At 37.9% G+C, this 16,094-nt stretch overlaps 2 protein-coding genes across 6 annotated transcripts in view; one reads left to right on the top strand and one right to left on the bottom strand.

The window, feature by feature from the left end:
• CMSS1 (cms1 ribosomal small subunit homolog) overlaps positions 1-16,094 on the bottom strand; it is a 416,700-nt gene that overhangs the window by 384,869 nt on the left and 15,737 nt on the right. The gene's annotated exons all lie outside the window — the stretch shown is intronic.
• The window catches only part of FILIP1L (filamin A interacting protein 1 like), a 124,306-nt gene that overhangs the window by 95,635 nt on the left and 12,577 nt on the right, over positions 1-16,094 (top strand). Inside the window, exon 4 of one of the 2 annotated variants that reach the window (XM_037834401.1) lies at positions 4,341-7,116. In XM_037834401.1, the coding sequence (XP_037690329.1) occupies positions 4,341-7,116 (2,776 nt within the window). Of the gene's footprint in view, positions 1-4,340; positions 7,498-16,094 lie in introns of those variants that run through there. The other variant, XM_037834390.1, reaches the window with a different exon arrangement.

Genomic DNA, 16,094 nt, shown 5'->3' with positions numbered 1-16,094 from the left:
AGAATTTTCTGCCCAAAATGTCAATAGTGCTGATGTTAAGAAACCCTGGCATGGATTATATAACGTCCGAGGGCAAAGGTGTACTAATTGAAACTAGTCACAGAAAAAGAGCAAGAATTTTACTAAATAGCCCTAAGGGGTAAATTTCAGATCTGGAAAGTTCCTGAATCTATGCTTCTAAGATTATGGGTCCCTGGTTAATAGCCCTCAAAATAATTTCTCTGCTTCTGCTAGCAAACTCCGAGAAATGATACAATGATAGTTTATATTAGCATATAAATTCAGTCAGCATCAATACCTAAAATCTGTTAATAACCAAAGAAAAATAATGGAGACAGTAAATTAAATTACTGTTTAGTCTAAAACCCAGTCCTAGGGAAAGAAGGATGAGGGCTTAGGAGCCTCAACTCTATAACCTCCTCACCCAAAAGACACTAAGAGCCTATACTTTCATTCTACATGTTAACAATCCCTTGTCTACAATTCAAAAACTTCAAAAACTCCAGAAACAGAAAGTTATTGAAAAACTGTTGGCATCTGAATAGATGTGAGGACGTTCATAATCTTATCCCTCTTAGTATAACTATTCACATGGTTCACTGCAGAAGTATTCAAGGGGTTACTTAAGGGGATGGTGCCCCAGACCTTGCTGGGGCTGCTATGTAATATGTGATGAACTCTCCTTAAGGCCTTTCTAAATTTGTACAAATCCTGGGATTCCAAAAACATTTAGCTTCAAGAGTTTTGGGTAAGGGATTATATACCTCAAATGACTAAAATACAGTAAACACTCAGCAAATATTTACTGAAATCATTCATATGTATTTGAACAAACATGTTTTCATAACAAAAAGAAAATTTGTTTTATTTGAAAGAAAAAATACACCTAGTAAAAAAAAATCATAATATATGTATGCATGTGTGCCTATAATACAGGGATCTGTCTATCTCTATATCCATTCCTGCACTGCATTAATAATTAGCAGCATGACGGTTAGCTTCCTTGTTTAGGGTATTGCACACAACAGGTGAGGCTTGCAGCTTCAAATGCTATAAGGACCAACTAACTTTGCAAAGAAACACCTTTCTTCAAGACCAGAAGCTAACCTCAAATTTCAGCCTGGATATAAGGCAAGAAAAGAGTGAATGATTTAGGGTAAACCCATCCACCTCTTCCAGAAGATGTGCTAATTCCCCTGAAATTCAGTAGCATAACCAATCTCTTGCTTTCTCTCTGTCTTGCACACACACACACACGCACACAAAATGTGTAATATACACATACCCAACTGGCTCTGTAAAGGTGCCACCAAGGCCTCCTGCCCTTGGTTCTCACTGGTTACCAGTCCTGAGCTCCTGAGTTGATGGTCAGGGTATAACTCTTTATGCATATAAACTCCCATTTCTCTCCTTGACAGGCTTTACCTGTCCTAGGCTATTGACTGTCCTGAGGTATGCTCCTGGGAGTGGCCCAGGGAAACGGCAGGTTATTGGGAAACAAAATGCTAAGAGCGGATGTATTGAAATTGTCAGTATTATGTGCCTTGTAAAATGGGGCTTGGGAGCTAACTTGTCAGCTGACTTCAAGAGGCCATGAAAAAGATGCATCATACTTGAACTCAGACTGAGCACAATGGAAACAAATGTAATTTTTTCAAAACCTTTTTGCCTATTATTGCACTACCAAGATTCACTAATCACCATTCCATTTTAATGCTCTTCTCATTATACTGCAAAACATTATTCTCTCCTTTATATCCTGAGAGAATACACCACCTTCACATGAAAATGAAATAGCACATGGCATTATTTAATAAGTTGAAAAGGAATCTTGAAAAGTTTTTGTGAAACTGTTCTCGAATAAAACTCTAAGAACTGTGGTAAAGAGGAGGGAACATATTTCACTGCAGTTATGCTCAATGTACTATCAAAATCATTATATCTGATTCACCACCAAAGCAGTTTACCCATGGACTCTACCACTTGGGAAGGAGCCGCTATGTGTCTCTTCTCAGGTTTCCACATATCAAATAAGGAGTGGAACATGGCCAAATGCTGTGGGCAAGCCTTTTCTCACTATCATGGATGAGATCATCACCAACCCCATCCCCACATTCTGCCCTGCCTTAGTTTTTCAGGCTCTTGAGCCAGCCTCTTGTCAGGTGTTCAAGACAAGAAAAACTAAAAGTGGGTCTTCCTCACAAAAAGTTTGGCAATTCTTGCATTATAAAATTATTTTAACCATGTTCCTCTTAGGTATTGTTAATTACATAAAAGAGCAGATTAGGATTTCAAAAATAAGTACTCTTTATGTCCAAGGAAGACAAACTCTAAATTAGTTTCCTTTTAAAATGTTCTCTTAGATTTTTACATAAACAACTTTCAAATAGAAAGTTCTGTGGAAAGTATTAAAGACATACATTGGATATTCAACTCATTCCTGATAGAAAAGATACAGTAAAATATTATGAATTCTTTATGCCTGATCAGAAAACAAATATTTATAACTTTTCATCCACATCAGTCCTTCAGTTCAATTTTTCAAGGATTCCATTCTATTTTAGCTTCTGTATAACAATATTGCAAAGCTGTAATTGCATACTCTATAATCAGTCCATTCCCAGTGTAATTAAGAGTGCCTCAAATTTAAAATTGCAACCTCACTGCTGAAGGAAAAAAGTATGTGGAAGAAATAGTTTATACTTCATGTAAAACATGCCCTGCCCTCCTGTTATGCTGACAAATTTAAAATGTAAAAGAAAAAGAGAGTATGTTTGGATAGAGACATTATTATTTTTTTTTTTAATTCAGTTTTATTGAAATATATTCACAAACCATACAGTCATCCATGGTATACAATCAGCTGTTCACAGTATGATCATATAGTTATGCGTTCATCACCACAATCTATTTCTGAACATTTTCCTTACATCAGAAAGAATCAGAATAAGAATAAAAAATAAAAGTGAAAAAAGAATACCCAAACCATCCCCCCATCCCACCCTATTTGTCATTTAGTTTTTACTCCCATTTTTCTACTGATTTTTTTTCAATTTTTTAACTTTGTTTATCAAAAAATTAAAAACAAACAGGCAAACAACAACCAAAAAAACCCCACAACATTTCAAACAAAGCAATGGATTAAGGAAAACAAATAACCTAAAATAACTACTTTGCTTCCAATATGTTCCTACCATACCCCAAGAAAATTAATAAACCATGTCCAAACAGAGGAGTAAGAAAAACAAATAATCTAAAATAACTACATTGCTTCCAACATGTTCCTTCCATACCCCAAGAAAATTAACAACCCCTAAGAAAACAAAGGAATAAGAGAAAAAAAAAACCTAAAATAACTCTGTTGCTTCCAACTTGATCTTACTTGGATAGAGACATTATTTAAGAGGAAATCAATATGTTCCTGATGATAGTTTCTCCTCCATTGTCGCTAGCATCTGACTGTCATAAATAAGCTCTCTCCTACCACACCATGCTCTTCCCATGTTATAAAAACTCCAAATCCCTTCAGATGCCTCTCATTTTCCCTCATTTAACTGCCATCCCACTGTGGGGATAAAGAGATATGTACAGAGGTTCCTAGGACAACGTCATGCAAGAGAAAACCAAGTTTTAATTGGCAAAAATGTTCATCAGTGAGGAGCATAACTTCGAAGAAATATCAATAAAATTTTATCTAAACCAAGAATCAGGAAGGTGAATATCAAACATTTAATGCACCATATATTACAATTCAAGCAAACCATTCAATTAAATATAATTATAACCACACCAATAAAAAAGAACAGCAACATTTACCAAATGTTTACTATGTGCCAGGACTGTGTGAAGCATCTTTAATGAATTATCTCATTTAGTTTTCACAAAAAGCCTGGGATAAATACAATTATTGTCCCCATTTTCATATGAGGAAATTGAGACTCAGGGAGGTGAAATAACTGCCCAGGTTAGATAAATTATAAGAGCAGGGCCTGTCTTGAAGCCAGGTTCAACTAAATCTCAAGCTTGTGCCTGTTGTCTCAACCTTCAGGCCAGACTGTCTACTGATTATGTGTTACACAAGCAATTGAAATCAACTAATCTTGCTCTTAATCTTCTACTGAGGCTCCTGGTAAACTGCAATTTGTTACCTCAATAGGAACTAAAGCAAAAAAGCAAAATATCTGTTCATCAAAATTCTCCACCCTCATCAAATTCAGAAACTCCTATCCATATTCTATGTGAGCTGATACAATCTTTCTAAATTACACAAATATTTAATCACAGTCAATACATTACTAAAGCACCAATCACAAAATAGAATGCACTCTTGTATTTTTCAGATTAAAGAAGGTGATTGACAAAAAAACTGAGTCCCAGGAGAAGAACGAGCAAGAAAAGGAGAAAAGGGTCATTGCCCTGAAGGAGGAGCTGACCAAGCTGAAGTCTTTTGCTTTGATGGTGGTAGACGAACAACAAAGGCTGACAGCACAGCTCACCCTTCAAAGACAGAAAATCCAAGACCTGACCACAAGTGCAAAGGAAACACATGCTAAACTAGCCCTTGCTGAAGTCAGAGCTCAGGAAGAAGAGCAGAAGGCAACCAGACTAGAGAAAGAATTGCAAACGCAGACCACAGAGTTTCACCAAAACCAAGAAGCCATTATGGCAAAGCTCACCAATGAGGACAGCCAAAATCGCCAGCTCCGACAAAAGCTGGCAGCACTCAGCCGACAAATTGATGAGTTAGAAGAGACAAACAGGTCTTTAAGAAAAGCGGAAGAGGAGCTGCAAGATATAAAAGAAAAAATCAACAAGGGAGAATGTGGAAATGCTGGCATCATGGCTGAAGTGGAGGAGCTCAGGAAACGTGTGCTAGAAATGGAAGGGAAGGATGAAGAGCTGATAAAAATGGAGGAGCAGTGCAGAGATCTCAATAAGAGGCTCGACAGGGAAACATCACAGAGCAAAGACTTTAAACTAGAGGTTGAAAAGCTCAATAAAAGGATTATGGCTCTGGAAAAATTAGAAGATGCTTTCAACAAAAGCAAACAAGATTGTTACTCTCTGAAATGCAATCTAGAAAAAGAAAAGATGACCACGAAGCAGTTATCTCAAGAACTGGAAAGCTTAAAAGTGAGGATTAAAGAGCTAGAAGACATTGAAAGTCGGCTGGAGAAAACAGAATTCACCCTAAAAGAGGATTTAACTAAACTGAAAACATTAACAGTGATGCTCGTAGATGAACGGAAAACAATGAGCGAGAAATTAAAGCAAACTGAAGATAAGTTACAAACTGCTTCTTCTCAACTTCAAATGGAGCAAAATAAAGTGACATCTGTCACTGAGAAGTTAATTGAGGAAACTAAAAGGGCACTCAAGTCCAAAACCGATGTGGAAGAAAAGATGTACAGTATAACCAAAGAGAGAGATGATCTAAAAAACAAGCTGAAAGCAGAGGAAGAGAAAGGAAATGATCTCCTGTCAAAAGTTAATATGTTGAAAAATAGGCTTCAGTCTTTGGAGGCAACTGAGAAAGATGTCCTACAAAACAAATTAAAACAAGATTCTGTTAAGTCCACTACAACATTACACCAAGAAAATAATAAGATTAAAGAGCTCTCTCAAGAAGTGGAAAGACTGAAACTGAGACTAAAGGATATGAAAGCCATCGAGGATGACCTCATGAAAACAGAAGATGAGTATGAAACCCTAGAACGAAGGTATGCCAGTGAACGAGACAGAGCTCAATTTTTATCTGAAGAGCTGGAACATGTTAAAATTGAACTTGCCAAGTACAGGTTAGCAGAAAAGACAGAATCCAGCCATGAACAATGGCTTTTCAAAAGGCTTCAAGAAGAAGAAGCTAAGTCAGGGCACCTCTCAAGAGAAGTAGATGCATTAAAGGAGAAAATTCATGAATACATGGCAACTGAGGACCTAATATGTCACCTCCAGGGTGATCACTCAATTCTGCAAAAGAAACTCAATCAACAAGAAAACAGAAACAGAGATTTAGGAAGAGAGATTGAAAACCTCACTAAAGAGTTAGACAGGTACCGACATTTCAGTAAGAGCCTCCGGCCTAGTCTCAATGGAAGAAGAATCTCTGACCCTCAAGTATTTTCTAAAGAAGTCCAAACAGAAGCAGTGGACAATGAACCACCTGATTATAAGAGTCTCATTCCTCTGGAACGGGCCGTCATTAATGGTCAGTTATATGAGGAGAGTGAGGACCAGGATGAGGACCATAATGATGAGGAATCAGTGCTGTCCTTCAAATGCAACTCATCTACTTCCTGTCCTGTTAACAGGAAGCTATGGATTCCTTGGATGAAATCCAAGGAGGGTCATCCTCAGAATGGAAAAATACAAACTAAATCCAATGGCAACTTTGTGCAACCTGGAGATCTAGTTCTTAGCCACACACCTGGACAGCCACTTCATATAAAAGTTACTCCAGACCATGCTCAAAACACAGCCACTCTTGAAATCACAAGTCCGACCACAGAGAGTCCTCACTCTTACACAAGTACCGCAGTGATACCAAACTGTGGCACTCCAAAGCAAAGGATAACCATCCTCCAGAATGCCTCCATAACGCCAATGAAATCCAAAACCTTTACTGAAGGCCTTACAAATTTAGAGCAAGGCATGTCCCCAATTACTTTAGCAACCTTTGCCAGAGCTCAGACCCCAGAGTCTTGTGGTTCTATAACTCCAGAAAGGACAATGTCACCTATTCAGGTTTTGGCTGTGACTGGTCCAGCTAGCTCTCCTGAGCAGGGACGCTCCCCAGAGCCAATAGAAATCAGTGCCAAGCACGCGATTTTCAGAGTCTCCCCAGACCGGCAATCATCGTGGCAGTTTCAACGTTCAAATAGCAATAGTTCAAGTGTGATAACTACTGAGGATAATAAAATCCACATTCACTTAGGAAGTCCTTACATGCAAGCCGTGGCCAGCCCCGTGAGACCTGCAAGCCCTTCAGCACTACCGCAGGATAACCGAACTCAAGGCTTAACTAACGGGGCATTAAACAAAACAACCAGTAAAGTCACCAGCAGTATTACTATCACACCAACAGCCACATCTCTTCCTCGACAATCACAAATTACAGTAAGTAATATATATAACTGACCATCCTCACCCTCATCCAGTCTATACTGATATTCTTGCAAGGAACTCAATCCTTTTTTAATCATCCCTCCAAAACCCCAAAAAGACTGACTGAACTTGTACTTTGGAAAGGTTTGTGCATGAACTATACAAGAGCATCTGAAACTAACTAAGTGTTGCCTGCATAGTTATATCAAGTGTGCACTTACTGTATATCTTTTCATTTACATACCTGTATTGAAAACATTTAGTCTGCACTTGTATAAATACATCTTTTTTTGTATATCATTTTTCATAACTTACATTAATTTGACTGCAACTTGCCTTGGTGAAATACTTTAACATTATAAAGCAGTAAATAATTTGTTATTTTTACCACTGCTTGCTGGATTTTCTTCTGGTCATTTTATGTTACAGTTTTGCATGTACAATAGAATTGTACTTCCTGCTCACATTTTCTATTAATTCTTCCTTAAAAAAACAAACAAACAATAGGACCTACTACCTATTTACAGTCAACTTTTGATCACATTTTAGAAAAAGAGAAAGTGGTACAAATAAATCAAGATGTATGTCTCTTTCATTTCAAAGTTAACTACTGATCTTTTGGGAACAAATCTAACTTCATGTTTGAGAAGTATCTCTGTATCTCTAGTGTCCAGTGTAGCGCTTGACTTTTTTAGGAACTTAATAAATGTTTACTGATAATAAATGAATAAAATAATATTAAATATTTTGCATTTTGTGAGCACATATTAGCTTATGGTAAAAGTAAAAAAATTTGAAATGTGATAGGCAAGCAGAGAAAGCATTTCTGGAAATACAAGTTACCTTAACAATCAAGAGTTGACTGTATTCTTACCATAGACCAGAGCCCCATAAAACATATCCAAACCTGTATCAGTCATTATGGCATAACTAGCACTTTGAACACTCAAATCTGCTTCAAGCAAACAATGTCATTCTTTTTCCCTTTTCCTTTTTATTCTCAAAATAGTTTAGACTATTTAAAGTAGGTGCTACCTACCCTTTTAAGTGGGCTGCATTCAGAAGCTGTAAATTATTAGTGTTTTTTTAACTCTCAATAAGCAAATGAAAGCCAAAGATAGTTATGAACACAAGTTATGGAGAAGGCATACCTTTAAAAAAATCATACAGTATGCTAATTGAGGGAAGTAGGGTACTATGAATTTCTTCTTCAATTATCGTACTGCCATTCACAAAGTAGGCTGAGAAACACTCAGCCAAAGCATTCTAGAAATTCTGATACCTGGCTTATGGAACTCCCTGTACATAGTAAGTACTTCTGCAGCAGGGAACAACAGCTCTCCAAAGAACATTTTAAATTACAAATGTGGTCCTCAAGTCACAATCAAAAAAGATTATTTCAGTCAAAGTAGCTCATTGCCATTTTCCTTTCCCCAAACCCTTAATTGTTAATTTAGTGTGGTCAGCTTTATTGCCAGTTATTGAATTTAAATACAGTTCATTTAGACACCCAGGAAGACTGTGAAGATCTTTAAAAGTAAAAGAAACTTTCACAATTATCCTCTTTTCTCTGCAAAATCAATTTCATGATAGCAACGCAAGGATTTGTTGACAGAAACACTTCCACAGTGATGGACTAGAACTCCAATGCTGTGGGCTTGCATCATCATTAAATAAATTTAGATGAAAGCTTACGCTGGTGATGAATGAGAAATTTTCAGTTTAAACACATTTATCTTGGCAATTGGCAGTGACCCAAGTGTATTACAAAATACATGATGGTCTAAATGTTTTTCAAAACTATTTTATTTTTAAGTCACCTTGGGCTAGAATATTAGAAGGAATTACACATGTCAACTTACATGTTTCAAAGTTGGTAATACTGGTGCACGAGATCTTTCTCCAGTTAATGAAGACAGGGTATATGTAAAATTTTGGAGGGCAGTGATCAACTGATAAAATTATGAACAATGGAAACTAGAAAGAATTCAAGAACAAAGTCTTCCCAGTTCTTCCTGACCTTTGTCATGTAATGGCACAAACAGAAAATGTGTTTATGTGGCACCGGGGAAAATGGATAAAGTGGCAAAGACAACCAGCCAAGGGACCAGGCCGCTCCTGACTGCCCCAGGGGCTAAGGAAATCCATTCTTGGCATACCTGTAACTAACAAAGGTTGGGAAGTTCCAGGCTAGTCATCAGCCCACCAGTCTCCTAAGGATTCAATTTCTTACTCTTATGTGAGCCAGAGCATTTTCTACAATAAATTTAACACCACAAGTCCTAAACTCCACGATTGCAATGCACAAATGATCATTTCATCATCTGTCCCAGATCTTAACTATAAAGAGGCTTCCCAAGTTAAGTCTAACATTACTGGAAATTTACCAAACCTTCAAGAATTATCTCTCTTTTGGAGGTTTTTCTATAGGAAGGATTCCTTCAATATAATATATCAGCATCAAAATAAATTTTAGGAGCTCTGTTAGATTAATAACTTTTATGTAAGTTATTAAAGGTACATGAATTAAAATTAAAGAGAGCATTGTTTCTGAAAAAGCACCTTCCTTTCCTTTTTCATCTACACATAATCACAGAGGAACCTGGAAAATCAGGAAGGAGAGAGGTAGTGACACTGCAGTAGCAGCCTGTGAGAATAAAGTTTGATTCTTTGGAGTAAAAGGAAAGAAGGCCCAATAGAGGCCTACAGAAGACCAGAGTGTTTTTATACATTTCTGAAAAAATGATCTTCTTTGTACTGGTCAAAGTTCTGGCATCAGGACCAAGTCTCATTTTACTCTCAGTTCTACTATCACTTCAACTTTTTGAGCTGCAACATCCTATTCCAGATTTGAATGACTTTTACCACATTCTCCCTTCCATCTAAAAGCAATGGCAAAACTTTCCCCAAGAGGTTGCCACTGCTCTCTTGGGTCACTGGCAAAAATAAAATTATCATCCTTCCTGGAAGGACAATGTGCATTACTGTGGTTGGATCTCTGCATATAAAGAATGGACTCTACATTTGTTCAAGATAATGACAGGATTATATAAACTCTACTCAGAAGATCTCCACAACTACTTTTCACAATACCAAGATATTATTAGGCATTGTGGTCTTCATGACACCAGAATGATAAAACTAGGGGTACTGTGAGATGGTCATAAAAAGGATATATTAAAACTTTTTGGATACTTGTAGACTATGGGTTCTATGATCTTTATTGATCAAAGTATAACTCTAAATAAAAGCAAGTTTTTAGTTGTTTTTTTGTAAAATTCTGAATCTTTATAAAGTGAGTTTCCTTTGAAACTTGTTAGACAAAAGCAGGGAGAGACCTTTAAATTAACCAACATTCTCATTTCCCTGTACTTAGTTTCTGCTATTGTTAAGTTTTTCGCTTCAAAATAATCATTTCGCTTTGCAATCCCAAGAGAAAAGGTAATCAGGCAAAACTGCATGGCCAAAATATTCCTAACATCAATATTTCTCAAAGTAAAATCCAAGAGACCTGCCTATGTGAGAATTTCCTGTTATTAACATTAAGCACCATCCAGAACTATGAAATCAGAATCTCTGAGGGTAGGACTGAGGGATATGCATTTTAACAAGCTCTCCTCCTGCTTAGTATGCACCCTAAAATTGGCCTTCCATTGTTTTAGAAGTTCCTGTATTGATAAACATCAGCAAATATGTTCTGACTATAGTCCTACTCCATCACAGTGAACTACACCTGTCCCAGGAAGTGTGACTATTCACCCTCTAGTGGCTGGCATGACAAACAGAGGGCTTTTTCCCTAGGTTTTCTTTTTATTCAAAGGAAAAGCTCAATAAAAACTACCATTTTATTGGTTGGGAAGGTTCCCAATTTTACAACTGTAACACAGCATAGATGCCTAAATCTTTAGCTGAGCTGTAGCAGGCTGTCTGACACCTACAAGCTCTGTTTCTCCCTTAGATCCCAGGCTGTAGCACTTCTTGGGAATGGTCCAGAACACACATTAAAGAAAGCAGTTGGATGAACTAAAACAAAGGACTCCATTTACCTTAGGCCACAGGGAAGCAAATACAAGAAAGAAAAAAGATAAGTGATTTACTAAACTCCCCAAACTTTAAACCCCTTTAAATTAATTTTCATTTAGATTAGACTCCAAGCCCTTTTCTTTCCAACTGACGGATGCCTGCCACTCTTCAAGCTATATCAAGAAGGGTAAAGCTTTAGTACAGTCTAACACATCAGAGCAGTCATCTCCCAAAGGCAACACTGTAGGGTAAAGAATCCTTAGGGAGTCCAATAAGTTAACTGGCCAACACCTCTGAGTACTTTATAATTTGATAATGAATTAACACCATTCACATGGCAGTACTTACAAATCTGTCAACATCCCATCAGGGCAGCAAGTTTTACACTCAAAATGCTGCCATCAGAATGTACCCTGGGTTAACCTTTGGTGTTATAGTGAGCCATCCCAGGGATAATCCTCTTTCCTGTGGTCTCATTTTAAAATTTCATTGTCAAAGTTATTGGTCAAGATAAATAAAACTTATCTGGTTATTTGAGGCAATTTTTTGAAAGCCTGAAATTAGTTTTGTTATAGTGACCTCTTTCTCCTCCTCCCCATAACCAAATAGTCCTTCCTGTTTGATATTGTTTATGTAAGGTTACCTGAGACTTTGTTTTGTTTTGCTTCAGCGTTTTGTTTTATCTTGTTTTTTTAAAGGCTAACTATGTTTGGATAACTACCAATATATAAATGTGGGCCCCATAGGCCTACAAAGCTGGTCTCAATCTCTGCCATTTCTGAAACTCCTGGAAGGGTGTGGGTGGATTTACTAATTAACCCGTCACTCATATGTCTCAGTGACATGCACAGAATCTCAGCATGCACAGTGTATTCTGTTCAAAGCTTCCCATGGACACAATTGATCAATCCATTGATCATGACATGCCTACCTCTTATCCAACACTGAGGCAAATATTATGGAGACAAAAAGATTCACTGCTCTTGAAGAGTTTATTAATCTGAGAAAGGAGAAGAAACAAGAGTACCAGATAACATTTAATCAAGTGGCAAACTGTACATTTCCACCAATAAATTGGAGATTAAGGAGATCTATAGTAGTTTAACAAGGCTTCATAGAGCAACTGAGACGTGAAACTAGGCAGAGGAAAAATTTTGATAGAGTGATTGTGGAGAGGAAGCATTTGAAGCAGGCAAACAGAAGACCAGGTTCCAATCTATCCCTTTTCCAGTCAGTTGTGAGGCCCTGAACAAGTCATTTAATCTCTGTGAAAAAGAGAATTGAACTTGGTGATCACTAGGATCATTTCTAATTCTAATTTCCAGTGATTTCTGAATTCTCTCCAAGTCCCCCTCCTCTAATCATTCTTTAATCATTTAAAATCCCTTCTAAGAAATAAGATTGAGGGAATAAACAAACCAGTCACCCGCATGAGTTTTTTCCCCTTCAGAATCCAAAAGAAATGAAATTTTGTCCTCATATTCCCACCTGTAGGTGTCATAACTAGATGGTCTATGAAGATTTGTTTTCTTCTCTAAGATTTTATAAATTAATTTCTTTCAACCCTTAACATATCAGCTTATTTCCTTTAAAGCAGGGTTTCTTAACCTCAGCACTACTGATATTTTGGACTGTATAATTATTTGCAGTAGGGAGTGGGAGTGGGGCTGTCACTTGCATTACAGGATGCTTAGGAGCACCCTGGCTTCTACTCACTAGATCCCAGTAGAACCCTCACCCCAAGTTGTTTCCAAATATATACATACATATATGTGTGTGTGTGTGTGTGTGTGTGTGTGTGTGTGTGTGTATGTATATATATATGTATACATATATACGTGTATATATATATATGTGTGTGTGTGTGTGTGTGTGTGTATATATATCTCGCCAGACATTTCCCTGGAGGGCAAAATTGCCACCCCTCCACCCTGGTCAGTCACGGTTGAGCACCACTGCATTAAAGATTGGTCAACTGACCCTATAACCCAGTTACTCTTTTACAGTAACCTGCTGTGGGAAAATTTGACAGCTCATTTGAAAACCCTTAGGCATAGTAGCTGGAGATAAGAATCTTGAATCTGGCTAAACACAGCCTTAAAATAACTTTTAAAATCTGCAGTAGAAGAGTTTTGTTGCATAAAAATTGTTTCTACTCACTCAATTGGTCAGCCCAGAGCATACGTATATCTGAGTAATTGTAGTTGTATTAACATTTTGTTTATAACATGGTACATTTGTCTCCTTCAGAGATATCACATTATAGAATTTTCAGATGAGTTTTCCATTTCTCACATGCCTTTGAGAGAAAGTGACATCTAGACAACAAATCACCTTTGCCTTAATGGGGAAAAAATGGATTTCAGGACTCAAAAGAATTTAAGAGATAACTCCTGCTACTGTTTGAAACTTTCTAAAGAGTCTGTTCTGAAGAGTTTCAATTCCCTCTGTATTAGCTTATGACCACCACAGGAATGAGCATTTTCTATTACATTACAGGGTTTCTTCAATCCTTAACAAATCACCTACAAGAATGAACCAATAATATTTATGAAGCACCTAATATTGTTCATTGCTGTGCTAGGCAGCTATGCAGGCTTAAGATTTAGAATCTAAGTTGAGGACCACTTTAAAAGGTAATTAAGAAGGAATTATATAAACAGTAAGTACTGAAGAAATTAGAAGGAGCAGGTTACTATCCTCGTTTCAGAAATAGATGAGATTTGAGCAGGGGCTGGGGATGAGAAAGACCAGGCTAGAGAGAGGACAATGGGCATTCCAGGGAGAGTGCCCACAAGAGTAGAGGTTTGGGGGGCAGACAGGAGAGCAGATGATCAACACTTAAGGAACAATGAGCAGCAGAGAAAGGCTGAAATTGAGAGAAGGGGGTAAGGTGAGTGGGGGTTAAGACTCAAAGGGCACGATGTGGTCGGACTATGAAGAACCTTGAATACAGAATAGGGAGAGCTCTGTGTCCACATAAAAGGCTTTTGGGCAGTGAGGTAACATAATAAAAGGGAGAAAACTAACCCTTTATGCAACATTATTTTCTCCTCCTCACCACTCTACATAGAGGGAATTCTTATCTCTCCTCAAGTGAAATTCAATCCACACTGAAAGGTCTAGCTCAGGCCTCACTTCTGAAACCTTCCATGACCACCAGAGCAGACAGTGGTCTACCTCTCTTCCAACTACTCCCATCTTCCTGGGCACTGTTAGGGTAACAAGAGATAATAAATGTGAAAGGCCAAGCCCCACACTAATGGGCAGGCACGGGGAAGACTGACCCAGTGATGGTCCTGAGGGTAGGAGATGGGAGAAAGACTTCTGGAGCTGCAGGAAGAGCCCTTCCCATCCTTAAGCAGGATTCTATAAGCAACTGCCAAGCATGAAGACTGAGCTTGGACAGGGCATCAATACATGCAGAGCAGGAGGTACCTGACTGGCCTCAGAGATGGCTGGAGAGAAAAGTAAGAGAAGTGAGTGAAAATGATCCATAGAAGGAGTATCACAACCACACACATAAAAGCTCATAAGTAGGTTGCTGCCTTGAGAGTCCCAATGTGACCCAAGAACTCCAGAAAAGACAATCATAAGACCAACATCTAGTTAACATAAAGACAAGCACCATCAGTTTAACCCAGAGGTGGCAGGACTTCTGCCTTCATAGGAGCCTAGAAAATGTCCATAGATGGTATACCCTAATTTAGGATTTCCATTTCTCAGGCTGATAATAAGGAAAGACTGATGCTCCCAAAATAATTTTTGGGTAGGCACTGAGCATTTTCCCGAACTTGGGTGTAGGAGAAGGGTTAGGGTTCAACCTTGCCAGTCTCTCAATTTTACTTCCAATTCAGCATTACAAAAATTGCAAACCAAAGAAGCATCCAAATAAAAATTGCAGTTTCAAAGAAAAGTCTTCAAGTTGGCCTCTTATGTTTCCCCCCATAACAATTAAATGCTTCACTGAACAATTAAACCTGCTTCAGTGCAGACACTCTTCAAACAACTCAAAGCAATTCCTCAAGAACATATCACTATCATCCACTAATAGTGACCTCACTAGGCTCTTTTTTTCTTTTCTCCTCTTAAAAAAAAAAAAGGGTATGCATTTTCTGTTCTTCCACCTTTTAATAGTCTTCTTGCCTGGATTTGTTATTAGTCAGTTTTGAAGCCTCAGAAAACCTCAGTTTTCATTTCTATAGCAAGACGAGTTAACTAAAAAGTAGAAGAGCTCCCCAAAGGGAGTCCATAACAATAACAACAGACATCTAAACACCACAGTCCCTTCAGAACAACAGGGAGGAAACAGTGGGTAAAAATCCAGCTGAGAAGGATAATATCTCTCATAGTGACATATATAAGTAGCTCAAGTACATAAGTATTTTACCATCACTATTTTTCTTATTAAAAAATAATACATATTTATTACACTTTGGAAAATATAAAGAAAGTTAAATGAATAAATATAAACCACTTATAATCCCTTGAATCATCTTATTAAACTCAAATGCCTCTCCCATGCTGTTTCATAGGCTTTATAACTCAGGAAATGCTGTCAGGGCTGCTGATTTTAGCTTCTAAGAAGGGTAATGAAAGGACTAAGGAGAACAATGGACAATTATTACTAATATTTTAAGCCAAACCAACTATGGCCCTATTCCAGGCTTTCTCAGACTGCCAATGAAGAAGGAATTTGCTTTGGGGGGGGCCATCCTGTCTTTAACGCATGCAAAGGTGTGGCAGCCCGCACCCCACGCCCCCACCCCTTCCTTGCCCACAGAGTGCAAGTTTGTGTAATCTGTCTGCTGGGTTCCGACACAATGGCCTAGAGGCCAGCACCAGTCCTGGAGGCAAGGAAGCAAGAAGGCCCCAGGATTTCCTTTGCCCCAGCAGGCCAATCAGTGCCTGATTAACTGTTCAATCACTGTGCATTGTTCCAGTAATGGGAAGAAATGCCTCCTTAG

Source organism: Choloepus didactylus, chromosome 1, assembly GCF_015220235.1.
Source record: "Choloepus didactylus isolate mChoDid1 chromosome 1, mChoDid1.pri, whole genome shotgun sequence".
NCBI lineage: Eukaryota > Metazoa > Chordata > Mammalia > Pilosa > Megalonychidae > Choloepus > Choloepus didactylus.
Note: the sequence above shows the minus strand (reverse complement) of the source record. Positions and strands in the feature narration are given on the sequence as shown.